Below are 18,216 nucleotides of genomic sequence, written 5' to 3'. Positions count from 1 at the left end.
AAACACTAGTGTAACAGTCTGCCACACTCATGCCTTTGGAGGGTTTCTGTTCCCAAAAACTCTACATAGAGAAGGCTAACACATTAAGTTAAAGTTATGACAAATTCTGTGAAACGTCAGAACCACAATCCATTGTAGCGGCATGCAAGGAATTCCCTGTGAAGAAATTTTGGCCACTTCTGATGAATCTTGAATTTTTTCCCCGTTATTTTTTGTTTGTGCAACATGCTGAGGTGTCTATGAGCAGGGCTAAGGTGAAACATCTTTTTTTATGCAAGCTTTCCTCATATCAGGTATCCACTGAGTGTCAGAGTTAGAGAATAACACACACACAAAAAAAAAACACTTTTTTTTGTGTCAGTAGGTAATCATTTATTAAGAAGCGTGCTCTTATTTTTAAGAGCACTGGCAGTAACCCTGGACTGCATTTCACACTCTATGGGTTACAGTGGTAGTGAGTTTCAGAAAGGGGGAAAACATGCATATACTCATTTCTGCAAAGTAAAATGACACTATATCAAATCAAGCATTTCCATATGTGGTCTGTTGCTGCTGGTGTGTGTCTGGCAGTGTAGGGGCAGGGCAACAGACCAAAAGATGGGCTGTACTTCATCTTAGCAAGTGACATGGGCATTCTGTGATCTCTGGAGCCTTCTACTGAGAGAGATCAGGAACTGTCTCTCATCCCATACTGGGCTGTCCCTTAACTACTGTGTGTCAGATCTAAGGCAATAATCCATCTCTGGTCCTCTGCAGTCTACAGACACCAGATCTGACTATAGTAAAACATTACTGATGAATCATAAAACATCAGCAGCTACATGGAAATGCACTTATATTAATACTTTCTGCCCAAATCCCCTGGCCTCTAGAGCAGCTGTTAATCAGGCAGTTAAACTAAGCTTGTGCAGACACAAAAATGGAGGGGGACATGGGTGCATGGGCATGGGAGACAGACTTACTTTGAAAAGTTAATAACTTCTACTTTGCCATTAGACATGGGAATTCAAGCCATAAATCTAAAGGGCGCTCTAGACTTGTCTGGAGGCCAGCTGAGATAATTGGGCGGTGTTCTGTATAGTGTTGGCCTTTCTGCTATAACAGGATGTGTTTCGTGTGTTAGGGAGCCACATGTTGTCAGCCACTGCAGATTCATAGCCAAGGTCAGCAAGACCCTCTTGACTCTCATCACAAGTTGTCTGCAAGGGTCACGAAAAGAACACATCCAGGAGAACATCTGTGTAGCCACTAATTTTCCAAAATGGCCGATTTTTTTCTTTTCATGGTAATAGAGGCATTACTGCTTCTTCCTCCCATCTAAAAGAAATTAAATTAGCCACTTTGCCACAGTGTAGGTCAGTGGCTCAGGCAGTGGCCTTTTACTGGAAGCTCCCTTTGCCAAGTTTGTTTTTACAGACATAAATTAACCCAGGAGTACTGGGCTAAAACATGTCAGAGGCTAAACGAAGATTGAGTGATGAGGTCGAACAGCGGAGACTTGAGGACGAGGAGGACTGGAGGAATGGCGAAACTCTTGTCCTTCACCCCTCCCTTGCTGATCCCCCCCTCCACACCCAAAATGAAGGAGGAGGGGACATCCAGTTCTCCAGTACAAGAGTTGGCACAAGTTAGAGCTCAGGAAGTCCAGGAGACGCCTCTGCCTGCCCTGAGAGTGAAACCTAAAACCAGTGACATAGCCAATACATGTCATATTCTCTAAGTCAAGAATGGTTTATTTTCCAAGGAATTTCAACCTAAAACCTGTTCTTCATAATTATCCTGATTTGTTTGAAAAACCAAGGTGGATAGGTCTGGCCCAATTGCCAACAAGAGACCACTGTTATGTTTGGTTGTTAAAAAAAAAAAAAAACGCTTTCAGCGAGCCATAATTTTTTACATTTCCAGAACAGTGACAAAATGTCTTATTGTGCAATGGAACCAGTAAATATCTTCTTAGCAGTGTTATTAGAGTCAAAAAGAAAAAAAAAAAACACCTGTAAATCAGGTCAAAAAGACAGAATATTGGTGCACCAACATGCATGTTTTAAAGGCATGCCAGAGTCACATACATTCAGTCCGAGTGCCTACGGGTGCTTGGAGCTACTCCAGATGCTGTTCTCCATCTAAATAACCCCAGTCAATGAAAAAGGCCAGGGAGAGTCTGATTCAACTGTTTCCTGCTTTTGGTGGGATCTCACTACCAGGTCTCAAGGAGATATTTTTATGTAAAGGAACAACAAGATTTACTGGCCATTCTCCCAAAGTTGTGCTGAAACAGATTGTAGGAAACATATTTAAACTGAAGGGGTTAAATGGTCTATAAAATTAGATTCTTGTCAATTGCAATAACAAACACGGTGTTCTGTTTCTGCCAATGACCCGCTGATGCTTGGTCATGCCAAATAAGTGCCGGCCTCCTATGGTGTAAATACAATGTGTAGTATAGTAATGTGAAATGACAGAGGTACAACAGAAAAACATTTTCTGTTTAGTATATTTACAGGCACTGTAATATTTATAAGACAGGAAGACTGCAAACAAAAGTACACTATGATGCTATTCTTAATGTTCAGTACATTTTTATGTAATTTTATGTCATGTGCAAGAGACTCTTTGGTTTTGCCATCTCTACCGCCACAAAAAAATCTGGACAACAAATTCTAAATAAGCAAGGCATGCAATAAATCATCATAAAATTTCAAAATTAAGTAATGATAAACTAAGTAGACAGTAATGATAATCATAGTCTATCACCGTTTATGCTCAGTGGAAAATACTACATCTGTTCCTTTAAAAGTTCTCATTCCACTATTAACACAAAGTTGGTGAGGCTTGGCGGAGAACGGTGGGGGCTAGAGGGGCTCCGCTCTTCTGTTTAAAAAACCCTGAGGTATTAGGGTGGACTAATCTTTAAAAGGTTAATTTATTCATAGAGATTTTGACAGAGATGTATGGCCGAACCAATATCTCAGGCACCTCTTCCCAGAGGGAGACGACTTGTGCAAAGGACAGAGAGGGAGAAAGAGAGAGGAGGGAGGAGGAGGTGGGTGAGTTGGGCAGAAAGATGGAGTGCACAAGAGAGACAGAGTGGGGAGTCAACATACTATAAACACAAACACATAATTACCTCGTAGGGGCTGACAATGACTCTGGCCTTTAACCCAGTACACTGAGAGCTCACCAGTCTGTCCTTATAGCTCAGGAAGGGACATGTAAACTCAGAGTAATTTATACTCTGCACATAATGTTTAAATAATAAGAACAGACCACATATGTTTCTGAGCATTTGGTTTTTTTGTGATGGCAGTTTAATATTAAGGATCAAAATGACAAAAAAGCATCTAGATGTGGCTGTACCCAACTCAAAAATTTACAATGATGAGTTTCAGTGAAATCAACTATTTGTAATCGGTTTGTGTCTGAAGGGGGAGAGGAGGTCGATGATACTGACAGTTTTTTTTTTTTAACTATACAATAGCTTTTGTTATTTTAATCAGTAAATATCTATGGCAAATCTCTTGTACTCCTACTCAAACAAGTTATGTCTATCAACAAGAAGGCATTCATAACTAAAAATACTTTAAACCAATTATGCCACCCTGAAAGTGTGAATGGCCAGGAATCTGGAAAAAACTGTCACTGGAAGCCAGCAGCAGTCTGGCTTTGCAACAAAACAGTTAAGCAAGTTATCAGCATTATTCAAATGAAATAATAATAATGATTTTCAGCTTTCTGAGTATTACTGATGATAGCTGGTGTGCTTTTGTCAACTATTTCGCTGGAAGAGATGGATTGTGGAGATCCTTTTGGTTAAAGCCATCTGCACAAATTCAGCAAGTGCAACGGAAAAAATCATACAACATGCTTATGAAAAACAGATCTTCGAATAATTGTTGAATATCGAACAGTACTTTATCTTTAATTGCCCATCCCTAATAAACACACACACACCCTTTATTTACCTTGTGGCTGTACTAACGGCAAAATAAGCTGTCATGACTGTACATACAAATACATTGCCAATGTTGGTGTGATTATATTGTTTGTTTGCCAAGATTTAACAATTTGAGTTCTAGTATAAAGGTTGTGTTACTGTGTACCTTCTACATATGCACAATGTATAGAACCTACCAAGGCTTGAAATTAATTTTGCATTTGTTGGTAATTAAAAGCACATATTGGACCATGTTGAGCAGTCACTGGTAGAATGTCTGGTAGTTACTTGAGATTATTCATCCTTGCTTTATACTTAGGCAAGGCTGTGCAATGTACTACAGTATATTAAATGCTGTATCCTAAATGAGTACCATGAAAAGGACTACTGTGTTTTGAATGCCAGATGTATAGATAAGTAGGATGGATGTTTCTAAACAAGATCAGACAAGTACAACTTTGAGATTCAGATTTTATTCTAGACTGTTCTGTGAATTTAAAAAATGGCTATTAAATGGATGGATGGCTATTAAATGATTTAGTTGGGAACAGGTTATTTGACAGCTTAAGAGCAAAACGATCAGTTCTATATATAATAGCAAAACAAATCCAGCTGTCACTAATATCCATTAAAGCAGTAACTCAATTTATTATTGGTATTTACATCCAAACCTCTTAGTGTAGCAGCACTTTTGTCAAGCATACTGAGAATTTATGAACATTGCAAAATTATATACAGTTTTCATAGGAGTAAGCTTTTAAAGTAGTCAAGAGCAGCTTGAAGAAATCAAACTTCATGCCTTTAAACCCTTCGGTTTGAATTAAATCATGCTGAAAGCACAACACATACAGATTTTGGATTGTACATCTTTTACAGTGAGGGTTTTCTCTAAAACATTTAGAGACTATGAAAATAAACAGCAAATTCTAAACAATCAGGGTTTTTGCATGGCTGCGCCCATAAAAACTTAAACATAAACACACTGATGAGGCGTTTCATACAAAAGGCCAGCAATTTGGATTAGCAAGACCCTGAATGAATTGATGCCTTGTAAGACTCCATTCTCTGAGGGCTTCACACTCATCAGCTAAATTTAGAGCACTCATTTGGTTTCAAACACACAAAATTGCATTTGGTGAAAACATTTTACAACAATAATTAATTTTATTAGCCAGGTCCCTAAAAAATTCACCAGGGGTACCCAATTAAATATAACCTAAAGAAAATGTAAACCAAAATCAATCTCTCCCATCAGATATTAAAACAGCTGACTTTGTAGTGGGGGGGGGGCTTCCCGCAAAGTGGCCAACGGTCACTGCCAAGTGGCAACCTCCGAGGCTGAGAAATAATGAAGCCGTGTTAAAACCTGCAGTTCCTCAAATGGCCACTTGAGACTGGCTCTAAAGAGGATTCAATCCCCCCCAGTCCCATGTTAAAATGCCCATCTTCACAGCAGAAATAAACATGTTTACAGCCTGGCATAAAAAACAATTTTGGCCTCTATGACCAGCTGTATGGGGGAGGGGGAATTTTAGTGAATTCTTTAAATAGTTTGCCAATTAAATTACACTGGGGGTCCCACCACAGGTAGCTGACTGCTAGCCATCTAGTGAACTCCACTCACACTCCACCTCTTTACCCATTTTTGCATCATCTGTAGCAGGTGGAGTGAAGCACTACCCAAAATGGCAACGGCCACACTTCAAAATCACTCCTCAGAAAACCTATGGGAGATATCAAGGTGGGCTTGTCCATCTTTTATATGCAGGTAGTGATCACTGCTCATGCTCATATTTGAGTTTCCTGTTCTCCACTATCTTGTGTTGTGAACTACTGAATTGTTCCAACTGCCTTAAATACTAAATATTTCAGGCAGTTATCCATGACTTAATTTCTTTTGCATTTCCCATATGTGACCTTTTTAATTCTACCTTCTCAATTTGGCAATAATTTGTGAAATTACTTAAATACTAAAAATGGCATATTTTCTGTTTGTAAGACAGTCAGTAGGGGAACTGGGTAAACCACAGACCAATGAGGAATGTACAGTTACATAGTTCACAGTCCATCAACAGTGATGTATGGCAGCGATGAGGACCAGATCCAGGTCCTCAGGTAGACACACTGCTGCAGAACACACTGGGTTAAACATTGTTCATACAATGGGCTGTTTGCCCAATAGTTGTCTCATACATGAGTGTCGTATCTGAAAAGTTCCAGTTCCTTAGACAAGTTACATCTGTGCTGTTCTAGATGTTCAGACTTGAAGAGATGTGATAAGAGTGGCATGGAAAACCTGGTCCAAAGTGAATATGCCATTATGGCTGATGTCACTCTAACAACAAACTTCATATCTGTAACTCCTTCTGAGGACATAGAGTACAGAGGCCAGTGAAAGCTGTTACACTTTTGGCAGTTTCTTATGCTGTAAGATAGTTACATTGTATTTTGTTAGCAGCAATTTCTGTTTTACAAAAAGGAAGGAAAATAACTTGAAAAAATTAGATATGAAATCTTAGAGCTGTCAATTACTGTATTTTTTTTAAACAGATGCACTTTGACTTCATTGAGCTCCTATGGCAACAGTACCCAAGAGATTAGAGACTTTGTGGCCCAGAGGCTGTAGAATAGGACAGTGGTAGTCATGGCAAACTCCCAAGTCACAATGTCCACTTGAAGGCAGGGCATGAATCAAAAAAAAAGGCAAGAAAACCCTTCTCTGATGATTGCAGGTTAAAACTCAAAAAACTGAAAATAAGCTGGTAGTGATGCTGTCATTGCGCATTAGCCCTTGTAACATGGATCTGCTGTATTGCGACACAGACAGGACCCAGACAGCCCAGACTTTGGCATTGACATGCTAGAAGAGGAGGGGGTGGGATCATAGCCCTTACTTCTCTTTCACCTTTCCTCCCTCTGCCCAGACATTTTAGGCCATGCTAGTGTCTCACCCTCCCTGTCTCCGCAGTACCCTTGCTTTGGGCGCATCTAATTGAAAGCGATCTTGGGGCTGAGAGAGTTCCGTTTCTTCTCTAATCCCTCCACTGGGGGAGGCTCACATGGTCTCAATTACCCCCACCCCACCCCAGTACACTGGGTCCTCTCTCTCTCTCTGCTCTCTCTATCCGTCTCACCGGCCAGCTCCTCTGCCAATGTACCGGCCTGGGCCCTTTTTCAGCAGTTTATGTTTTTAAGCACACACTGCAGAGTTCCTGTCCTTCACAGGGGCCTGGAGATGTTATCATCCCTGCTGCCATATACAGTTACTTCCAAAATATTCCATAAATTAGATTGGGATTGGCAATTCAGAATATAGAGGTGGAGGCTGAGGTGGTCAGGGATTGGCTGGGGATGGGAGACTGTGGGGGTGGTGGTGTTTGTGTGTATCAGGGAAGCGCAGCATCGGTAATAGCATAGGAGGATCTCCTTGTGTTTACACTGGATGGAGAACCACTAGGAGGTATGTCACTGTGAAGTGAAGGTGAACAGCGGAGAAGCAGAGGGTGCTTAAGGGCTTTAGGATAATTTAGAGTGGAGACCAAAATCCAGTTCCTATTTGGATAGAGATTCTTTTGGAGGTGGAATTTAATATCTAGTCTGAAAAGAGTTAGACAGGGCATTTATTGGGCTTGTGGGGGTGGGGTTGTATGCAGTGATACACATGCATCCTTCTCCTGTAATTAAACAAGGCTGTATTTGGACAAGTGACTTTTCAAGCCCTCAATAGCTCTGTCAATCCCCAGAGCATGGAGAAACGTCTTGAGCCTGGACATCCGTGGCCAATTAGATTAGGAGGAACCTGTGAGGTCTTCAAACAATAGGCTCTTAGAGGATCTGCAATAATACAAACATGGCCCCTGACACACAGCTTCAACTCTTCAAAAGAAACTATTAAGGGTCTTAGCTGGAGCAGCTAAAGACATACTAACAATCACAAATTAATTACACTGGCCCCCCAGCTGTAATGGTTCAAGGTCATTTTGACTCAAGACATTATTTGCAGTTTATTAAAGAGTCATACAGACAGGGACCGAATTCCTATTTGGTTACTTATTACGCATCAAACTGCAAATAGAGGCGCATAAATAGCATGTCCTTATATTACTATTTAAAATCATGGCCTTCGCATAAAAACACCAACATGGCACTCAGACACTCAAAAGCACAAAAAAAGGAAAGTACACAGAGAGATATCACATATCTGCTATTCTATTCTGCAACTTAATCTAATGGTGGCCTAAGACGTTTGCACAGTACACACACACACACACACACACACACACACAGAGTGTATAATGCATAAGTAGAGGCACTCAGCTAAACTAAGTAAAAAAGGTATGAGTAAGCATTAGAAGAAAGACCGGGTCTGGGTATGTGATTCAGTCCTAACCTTGGGGTCTGACTGATCTAAATTCTGTTACCGATTTTACATCATGCATGGCTAATGAGGCACACTGTCCCTTTAATTAGGGCTGACCTCCTAAAGAGCCAGTGTTAGTTTAAAATATTTTAAGACAGAGCACCTCAAGATCTGAGAAGGGTGTGGAATCAATTGAAAATAAAGGAAGTTGCAAATTACGATTTGGTAAGACCCCTGTGAGGGACTTATAAAACTTTAATGGGCTGGAAGAAGAATGGAAACAAGAAGTGATTCAGCAGCTCCAGCCTGAACATCAGTTTTGTGAAGGAAAACTCCACAATTTTCCAATAATTTAGCCATCGCTCAGCAAATGCAGAAGCTCTGGTAGCAGTCATCTACTGAATTTGTTGAGAACTGTCTGAACATGCAAAATAGGTTATGAAAAATGTTTTGGAGTCTTTGTTTGGACATACTATTAACAACTTTACCTTAGTAGAACGTTGAGCAGAAATGTTCAGATATTACATAATATAATTTAAGCTCTCTACCTACTGACTTAACCTTGTTCCAGCAACCTGTGACTTACATCCCAAATGTGCAATTGGTCACTGAACTCAGTTCTTCATGCTAAGATACGAGTTTTTTTTTTAATCATAAGCTGCTTGATAATGGTGTCCTTGATGCAGTTATTGCATGGCTGATTTGATAGTTTGGGTCCTTAAGAGTCTGGAAGCCATGGGCTACTGGCCAGGACAGGTGTACAATGTTATACTGGTACGTAATTAAACTGTGTTAGGTGAACCTTCCTTTAAATATTTTGTGGAACAATTTTTAAAGATTATTCAGGTGAAAATGGACATGCTCAGTTACACTAAAAATGCCTAACCTCTCATACCTGACAATATTTTTGTCAAGGACAATCTGTTCTTGATTTGACCTTTCTGATACATATAAAATGCACAAAGTTGAACAAGTGTTGCACTGGAGCAAAAAGGAGCCTCTGATGATAGGGTACCAACCCTGATGTGGAGCTGCAGAGACTGCCTGTGTTTGTCTGTCTTCCACTCTGGAACATGTGGTTTTAGTTACAGAATGTTTTACTGCTCAACAATGTTTCTGCCTTGGAGCTCAGCACACTGCATAAAGACTACTTTGTCCCCTGATGCCCACACGGGAAGAGTCTGCCACACTGCACACAGTACACGTACACACACATATACATATATACAGGGTAATGATGACATCAGCAAGGCCACTGAGCCCATGTTGATAAAGGTACTATTTTTCCCCTAGATGGCAACACTTTACCACTGTAAAGTTCTTAAACAGCACAACTAAAAATCAAATGGTTATAATACTGTCCATTTCCGCTGTGCTGATATTAAAGCTTGACATTGAATTTAATAAAAGTATCAATAAAAAAGAACACATGCATGCAAAAGCAAATAAAATGTTCAATAAGGAGCTGTAAATGACAGAACTGCAATAAAGGTATCTCATCAACTGGGACTCCTGCTTGGAAAAGTGCACAAAATAAAGAAGGTGACAAGTGGACACACTTAATGTCACCGACATGGCATCACACCTGCAGCTCCTTTCATTCACAGTAGTCTTATACAACAACTAAATGTGACTGTGATCTTGCGAAGACTTCTATTTGAAGGAGGAGATTAGCACACCCAGGAGTGCAAAGCAAAAGGCTACGGGCAAGTTGGAGGATGTCTGTCATGAAGTCACTGCCGTTGTCACTTGGCACACTTAATTCATGTTCTTCAGAACCGAAGTGGTGCTAAACACTGGTCATGCATGCACTGACAGAGCTGGTGTAGAGGGGCCATTTAACAGCTTCTGTCTTGTGCTATGTTTAAACTCCATTTCCAAGCAGCAAACCTGCCCTGGCCAACAAGCCCTGACTAATACCGTGGTGACACCGAGTAGAACCTAATAAATGAAACTGCTTTTTTATTTTTTTATATTCCTCTTTCTACTGAACTGAGATGTCAGCTGTCACTTTATTTAGAGACTTATTACACCAGGAATTAGTAGACAGATTCAATTACACAAGCAATTTTTAAACTGTGGTTGTAAAGAGTTTAAATTATGGCATCACACACTACAGTTGGTTCAACTGTGCCTGAAGGTCCATGCATAAACAAAATGACCACCCTCACAATTCACTCCAGCATCCAAGTCACACCCAAAACATTTTGCCCACACCCTGAGGCCAACAACATGTGAAGCATTCAGTAGCCTTCTAACCCTGGATATGGTAGCAGATGAGCGAGGGTCAAGGCTGAGTCAGAGAGAGCGATCCATGAGCGCCAAAAAGGTTACATTTGTTCAACATTACTGCTCATTGGGTTCAGTGCATGGACTGGAAACCTCACACCTGCTGGTGTCTGAGGCTCAGCCAGCCACTGCTGTGACACAAGCTGTTTCATATCACAGACAATCTGTTCAACAACAATGCAGATTTTCATTCTATCTTCTGACAACCCCGTTTTCATGCGAGCACTGACAGCATCACATGCCCTTGTGCTAAATCCTACCGAGGTAAATCAGAAGCTAACGTCATAAAGAATCATCTATGTACGTAGTTTTGCTGACCCTGGCATTTTTCCCCCAACAACGCTGCTAGTGCAAAGGATCAACTTAGGTTTTAAACCTAGCCTTAGTAGTTGTTCATTACATCTCAACTAAGTGAAGTTACTTTAAAAGACAGAGCAACATTTTAATCAAGAAAACAATTAAGGACATTTTTCAGTTACACAGCTAAACAGAGCCAGTTTAGTTATAGAATAAATTTCCCCTGGCAGCAACCTGGCACCTTGGAAAATAGCCTATGTCTTTTGTGGCATCACAAATGCATAGCTTTTTCTTTAGTTTTCAAAATGCAGTTGGTGACACTGTTGAATAATCCTTATTACCCTGGTGTCCAAGAGGAATGGGTAGTTAGTAAAAAAAATAATCCCTCTTCTAAAAACATTAATCAAAACAAATATCATTTTAATTAATATGAAATGTTTTACAATGTACGGCATAATTGCATTGTGTTTTTCTATGGTAAATTTGACCATAGTCTATCATATGGTTCAATTTTAGAAAGTACTTCTTATAACAGGATAGAAAGCTGTCTTTTCACTGTGTGAAAAGGGCTATAAAACAGCAATCTTTCGCCATCTTGTGGCAAAAGAAAGCAACTGTCAGACACACTGGAAAAGCTACCACTGGGCCTTTACCATTTTTCTGTAAAGGAACTCGGATGCTAAGGTGTTCACGGAAAGACATGTACAAATATTTACAGAGAAATATCCTATATAAAATCAACTGCATACAATTTATCATGTATAAAGTCAACAACAAGCAAATTGTAGTTTTACCTGTCTTGTGGAACTCCATTTGCATCTGCCCAGCAGAAAGACGAGCGTCGTCTTAAAAATCCAGTCAGTGCAAACCTGTGAATGCGTAAAATCAACTGATGACTTTGATTCTACAGCTCATATTATCACTGTTTTATGATAAAATGCTTTCTGTTCTCAAAGTCGACATTTGATTTCAGTGAAAAAAAAAAAAAAAAGTGTACAACTGTTGGTCTTTTACCAACAAAACTGCCTAAATGTTAGTTCTACAGGACACCAACAAACTCGAAAGAACTTGGTAGGTTATATAACAAGACAGATAAGAGAATACTGGAATAAAACAACCATTAACCTATAAATAACTCAAACTGTATCATATTAGGTTACATGTTTGTCACATTAATTCCCTTTACGTGATAATCCCTCTGGTTTCTTCCATCATACGACCATTGCTTAACTTTATTGGTACAGTATATCTATGCCCTTGTGAGCTTCCGATGGCATAAATATTTTTAATGCACCTTTGGAACTGGAGCACTAACCTATATTGATCTTGTCCAAAAGCATAAAGGCAATTGATAAATCTATTACAATAACGATTGTGAGCAGAGTAAGTGTTATCAGCAATGGTGAAAGCTTGTCATCACATAGGCCTCATTCTTTAAGGACATTAAGGCAGAGTGCACTCAATTTACTATTTGCTAAAAGCTGCAAAGCAAAATTGTTTGTTCTCCTGGAATATCTCTGAATTAAGGACCAGATATTTAACAGCCTCTATCCAAATGCTAGCCTGCTGTGACAACACAAACTATCACAGGAAAAAAATGCAATTTCCACCTGTCATAGCACAGGACAAACAGAAAAGAGCTGCATGAACCACAAGTTCTTATTTGAAAACTTGAAAATGCACAACATTTTGTTGGTATCCTTTAATGTTCTTCTTTTTTTGAACCCCAATCAATTTCATCTGTTTTATTAATGTGGCCATAACACAGTGACTGTATCTGCAAATATCCTGCAGTTCCTCACCATAATTCATGAGTGGCTATAGTACAGAGTTTTCATAGGCCATGACAGTCAATTTATTGGACATATTTTCCAAACTCCATCTAAGATGTTGAATAAAACTACTCACCTAGATCCTTTTACAGCAGTTTTTGGTGATCCTGAGGCCAATAGGTAAAACCAGCTCAAAACATGATGCAAGGTTTGTCGGTTTGCTGGCACACAGGCCTAGATAAACTTTGCTAAACTGAAATAGTATAGCACCTGCAAGTTGGCTTTGTCGGTTTGCTGGCACACAGGCCTAAATAAACTTTGCTCAACTGAAATAGTATAGCACCTGGAAGTTGGATTAACTTGAAAAAAACAGTTTTCATAAGTTCTAGGAAACATAGTTGCCTTGTATAAAGCATGTTAATCAGACAGGAAGCTGAAATATGAAACGTTAATATATTGTGTAATTGTGCTAAGGACTCTTGGAAACTTCTTTTGTGTTTTTCTTCCGGTCCTTCTGTCCTTTATTGGCCAAATATTTACATTTTCATAGACGGTGAGTGGAATTTGACGAAGCTACTTTGCAACTGCACCAAACAAAAGAAAACGTTAGGTTGTTTTGGTCGCAACAGAACCGTCAACACCTGGCTAATGTTAGGCTTCCCTTGAGTGGCTGCTAATAAAAAGCGTTTATTACAAACATTTGAAAGCAGCTTAAACAAAAAACGAAACCACCGAATTAACGAACGTGCCGGAGGGAAGGTCAACTTTTCAGCGACAGCTCAGTAAATATCGCTTCCAAAACAAGTGCGCGCGCCATGAACTAACTAAAACAACACAGGTGAACTCCATTCAGTAAACCACGATGGTGAATACATTCTTCTTCGCTATCCGTGCCACTAAGATAACTAAATCTCAGCAATTTCGGCATTGGCGGACACAGACGAAATTACAAGATGTTTACTTCCACAAATACTTTTTCCCATGGAAAAAGTGCAAAAAGAAACAGAAACTGATATTCTAGGCTACTTTACTCAGAGCTCATCTCTTCTTTTAAAATTATGCAGAATAAACGTTACACTGTCAACAACATTGTTGTTGTTAAGTAGATTAATCCCATAAACCGGAAAGAGGAATGAAAAGCAAATGCTCTGCAGTCACTGATCCACCTAAAGCTATTCAGACCACATTGTTTGAGTTTTCTTCAGGTATGGAAAGCTATGAAAGAGATCTATATCTATGTTGACATACAGTAGCTTCTGTTTTCAAATTGTAAAAGCGTATGGCTTGTTTTGTTGCCTCAAACAAACAATTGAGGGAGCAACTACAGAACTCATCCTTAATTGAATCAAACTTCAAATCTGATTCAATCAGGATGGTGACTTCAGTATTTTGATGCTGGATTGCTGTCAAGTTTTAATTTGGCTGATGAATATCATTATTCAAAAGGATGGCTTGAGGTTGGAAGACCAACTGCTTCTGGTTCTTATAAATTTCAAACATGGATTCACTAACAGATACATTTCAGAGAGATTTGGCGTATCATTCTTCAACATCGGAGAGTGAATGTCTGTTTTCTCTTCTATGCTATATCTTTTATAATGTGGCCAAGCAGGGAAACTACAAGAGTTTGTTTAGTTTTAAACCCATTTTCGTGGACTATTGTATTGTTGACTGCACTGAACTCTTTATAGAGAAACTCAAACCTATTAGCACAAGATGGAACCTTGTCAGATCTCAAACATATAAACACTATAGAGTAGCTATGTGGAATAAGACTAGCAGAGGCTGTACCTCAGATAAGATTATGGCATCAAAGTCGAGCTTTTAGGCACATGTGAACATGTGGTTCTTGTTGACAGGAGGCTTCTTGTAAGAATAAAACTTAAAACATAATTAAAACATTAGCCTGGCTCCTTCTCCTGTTGTCTATCCAGGGTCTGCATTTGCCTGGAGCAAGTGATTAGACACTTTAAACCTCTCAGATACTAAACACTGTGACATCTATTAGCCAGGATGATTCCTGGATGATAGCTGAAGAGTGTGTGTGGTTCTTACCATTATTAAGATCAACATTGATTGTAAAAGAAAATATGGAGGATAAGAGCAAAAGAAGAAGGCTGTTCCATAGATAACTATAAAATGCTCCAGTTGAACATCAAGGCAAAACCTGGATTAACATTGGCTTGGAATGTTGGAGATGGAGAGCACTAAAAGCATCCAAAGGACTACACTTGGACACAGATGTGGCTTCCTTCCTGCTAGATGCATAAGTACTGTATCTGGCTAATGTGTATTTGTTGGCATCATTAGTAAGCTAATGTTAGTATTTTGTACCTTTGTATTGAATTATTCTGGTTGTAATTTGGGGTCATTGCATCTGACTACAAAGTTGGCGTTTTGTTGCTCAACTGGAAAAAACATTCCTCTGTATAATTTGCTTGTGTTATTGCAGATTGATCTGCTGCAAACAATGTTAGACATTCGTAATATGTTGCTAAAATGTAAAACTCCTTATATGACATTGTGTTGCTGCATTGCCACCAAAAACCATGGGGTCTATGGGCTCTATATTCTGTATGCATTAGTTCTGGCACTGGTTATTACTGCTGCCCTACCTTACTGCCACAACTGTCTCTGGCTGTCATGACCACACGTGACGTATTTTCAGAGAGGGCAGGAGGGGCAAAGAAGAGCAGAGGGAGAAGAGGAGGGGATACTGCCTGAGTTTGTTTTGACTCAGACTTTGAAAGCTCCTGAGCAGAGAGGTGTTTTGTGACAGTTGCCTAAACAAAACATAAATTCATTTTTTTTTTGTCTGATTAAAACAATACAGAAGACACTGTATTAGTCACTACAGTCTTTATTTGGTCTTAGTTTGTAGTCATCACCTGGAAAAAAGAAAGCATAAAGTCAGTGTTGCTATATGCTCCCGTGGAGGGCACCAGAGCATCTGCACTTCTTTATCACAGTATTTCCATTCACTACTCCTCTGAGCTACAGAGTAGTTCAAGTAGGTAAAAAAAAAATTTAAAAACAGTATTATTACTGTGCTTTTATATAATTTGTATACATATAATTGATCAGTTTCTAGAAATGTATACATTTTGCCAGAAATCAAACATTTCTTAGATGCTTTTTCTGATATGTTTTTTCTAATATGCATCTACAAATGGCTGCCCATCAGCAACTTTAGATACTTTTGTTCTCTGATTTGTCTTTAAAGGTAGTAAACAGAGACTGGCTATATCTCTAAATAGGAAATATGTTTTAATACCCTCACTTTGAGCCAAAAATAAACTCTAAATAAAAACATATTTACTATATCATTACATAATTTGAACAAAGGTTTTACTATCCAAATATCTTTGCACTTACTCTATTGATCCAGGACCTGTAAGCACTGACTCTAGTGAAGACAGAGGGCTTCTTGGGGTAGTTGCATCCCATGCTTGAGCCGAAGCTCACAACACCGTGGACATCCCAGGAGCCATCAGGGTTCTGGCAGTTCAAGGGACCACCAGAGTCTCCCTAAAGGGGAACAGAGATGTGCTGCTTGGCAAAAACTCAGCAAAAGATGGGAAATACTTCTAGAAAATTAACGTTCAGTGACCATAATGATTCAACGTAGAGATATGCCAAAGTATAGTAAGCTGTGATTTAGTTTTACAAGATTTTGCTATTATTAGTGTAAGTTAATAAAATGAAATGAATCATGCTCACATTGCAGCTAGCAATCTGTCCGTCTCCTCCAGCACAAATCATGTCGTTGGTCACCAGGTTGCCCCACCAGTCAGGCTTGGTGCAGGTGTAGTAGTCGACCACAGGAAGGAGGGCCTGCTGCAGGATGTCGGCAACAGGACCTCCAGCTTTATAGGAGAAGATGACATTCAGATTCAGAGCTGCAGTTAAGATCACTTTAAACTCAAGAGCAAGTAAAAACCAGGTTTTTTAAAAATCCGACATTTTTATAAGGCTAAACAGAACGTCAATACTATTCTGTCATTTTAACGTATAGTTTTGACTTATTTAATGCATAAGACTTGGGTGTGACCCTCAGTATGATCATACATTAATGTTGCAAGCCTTGGTTGATATTTCATTTATTTATTTTTAGTTTATAGTACTTACTCCAGAGACGTCCCCAGCCGGTGACATAGCAGGGAGCATTATGAGGCAGGATCTCACCAGAGCCGGGAAGACAGGCAGCCATGATACTATCAGAGAATCTGACAGGAGCTGACAGCTTGATCAGGGCAATGTCATTACTGGAGAATGAAAGCAAATACAGTACCACATTTAGCACAGGAATGCTCATGATGACCATTAACAGCAAGGATAAAACACTTAAAAATAGTTACAGCAGCATAATATGTAGCTCACTTTATATCATTATTTTGACTGAGCTCACCGGATTCTGTAAGAGTCCCAGTTCTCATGGACGATGATCTTGGCAGGACTGATGGCAATGGAACCAGCCTCGTTGTTGTCCCTCAGGTTGTGTTTTCCCAGGTAGACTCGATAGGTGCGACTGCTGCTTGCCCACAAAAACACAGAAACAAGGGTAGGAGTTGTTTAAGGCAGGGATCTATTCACTGTAACACTTCATTAGAACAAAGAGTTCATTACAACAAGTACAATACAGTTACAGGACTACTGCTGCTACCATACACTGTATGGCATATGGTGTTAAAGTCTTTAGATCAGTACTATCAGTTGTAACAATAGTGGGATTCCCAAATTTTAATGTTTTGATATTTGTAAAAATCTGTTTTTCTTCAGTAAAAAAAACTAATCTGTTGTTATGCCAACTCTGTATATTTTACTTATCAGGCTGCTAATGTATTCAAGTTCAAGTACTGTATATATTTTTAAGTAGGCATTCAAAATATCTCCTTCTGTACTGCTTCTCTCACTCAATATGGCTGTCTGCTGTACCATAGGGCTGCCCCTCTGTGTCCTCTCTGCCTTTTGTACCTTGCTAGTGTTTGATTTCTTTTACTTATTAGCCTCACCCGATGCAGTGAGCAGCAGTGAGGACCCACTCGTTGGAGATCAGAGTGCCACCGCAGGTGTGGTAGAAACTGCTGCCGCTCTGGTACTGCAGAGACACCTGACAAGAACAGAAAAGATGTGAACCTTTTATGACTTAAAGAAACCAACAGAACTTCAAGAAGATTTAAGGTAATATACCTGCCATGGCCAGCTGTGTTCACGGACATCATCTCCACCAACCACCCTGCTGATGATGGGGCGGTAGGTGGGTAGGCCACACCCATAGGCTGAGAGACAACAGTACAGAATATGGTGATATATGCAGGAGTCTTAACTTTAGCAGCATTATTAATTCTGTAATAATATTTATTCTTTAACTATCAAAAATATTTCCATAGGTAAAAATGCAATTCTGTTAACTTCATTAAAGACAATGCTTCATATTCATTTTAGGTGACTTTATGTAGAAAGTAAGTCCAAAAGCAAAATAGTGTGAGAGCTTACCACCAGCAACAAACAAAGCCAAGATTACAAACATCATTGCGACTGTCTTCAGCAGAGCTCCAGGGGGA

At 39.5% G+C, this 18,216-nt stretch overlaps 2 protein-coding genes across 9 annotated transcripts in view; both read right to left on the bottom strand.

Annotated features, from left to right (window-relative positions):
* The window catches only part of prdm16 (PR domain containing 16), a 256,337-nt gene extending 243,409 nt beyond the window's left edge, over positions 1-12,928 (bottom strand). For all 8 annotated transcript variants that reach the window (XM_020616031.1, XM_020616049.1, XM_020616066.1 and 5 more), the window contains exons 1-2: positions 12,789-12,928; positions 11,675-11,749 (exon numbers count right to left, since the gene is read on the bottom strand). The gene's annotated coding sequence lies outside the window, so the exon portion shown is untranslated. The remainder of the gene's footprint in view (positions 1-11,674; positions 11,750-12,788) is intronic.
* A 2,568-nt stretch (positions 12,929-15,496) lies between these two features.
* LOC109971177 (chymotrypsin-like elastase family member 2A) lies at positions 15,497-18,210 on the bottom strand. The gene is made up of 8 exons (XM_020619273.1): positions 18,149-18,210; positions 17,843-17,931; positions 17,665-17,762; positions 17,061-17,183; positions 16,781-16,917; positions 16,373-16,518; positions 16,028-16,180; positions 15,497-15,540 (listed from the first exon to the last, which is right to left on the bottom strand). The coding sequence occupies exons 1-8, from the start codon at positions 18,183-18,185 to the stop codon at positions 15,523-15,525; spliced, it is 801 nt and encodes a 266-aa protein (XP_020474929.1). The 5' UTR covers positions 18,186-18,210; the 3' UTR covers positions 15,497-15,522.
* Between the last annotated feature and the right edge of the window lie 6 nt (positions 18,211-18,216).

Source organism: Monopterus albus, unplaced genomic scaffold (genome assembly GCF_001952655.1).
Source record: "Monopterus albus unplaced genomic scaffold, M_albus_1.0 scaffold6.1, whole genome shotgun sequence".
NCBI classification, from domain to species: domain Eukaryota; kingdom Metazoa; phylum Chordata; class Actinopteri; order Synbranchiformes; family Synbranchidae; genus Monopterus; species Monopterus albus.
The sequence above is the reverse complement of the archived record's forward strand: the minus strand, read 5'-3'. Positions and strand labels throughout refer to the sequence as shown.

Bases quoted from the DNA above. Each gene is read 5' to 3' on its own strand.
- LOC109971177 (XM_020619273.1), bottom strand. From the start codon at position 18,185: ATGATGTTTGTAATCTTGGCTTTGTTTGTTGCTGGTG. The intron at 17,932-18,148 runs GTAAGCTCTCAC...GTTGTCTCTCAG, and splicing joins GGCTTTGTTTGTTGCTGGTG to CCTATGGGTGTGGCCTACCC. The intron at 17,184-17,664 runs GTGAGGCTAATA...GTGGGCAAGCAG, and splicing joins ACTGCTGCTCACTGCATCGG to CAGTCGCACCTATCGAGTCT.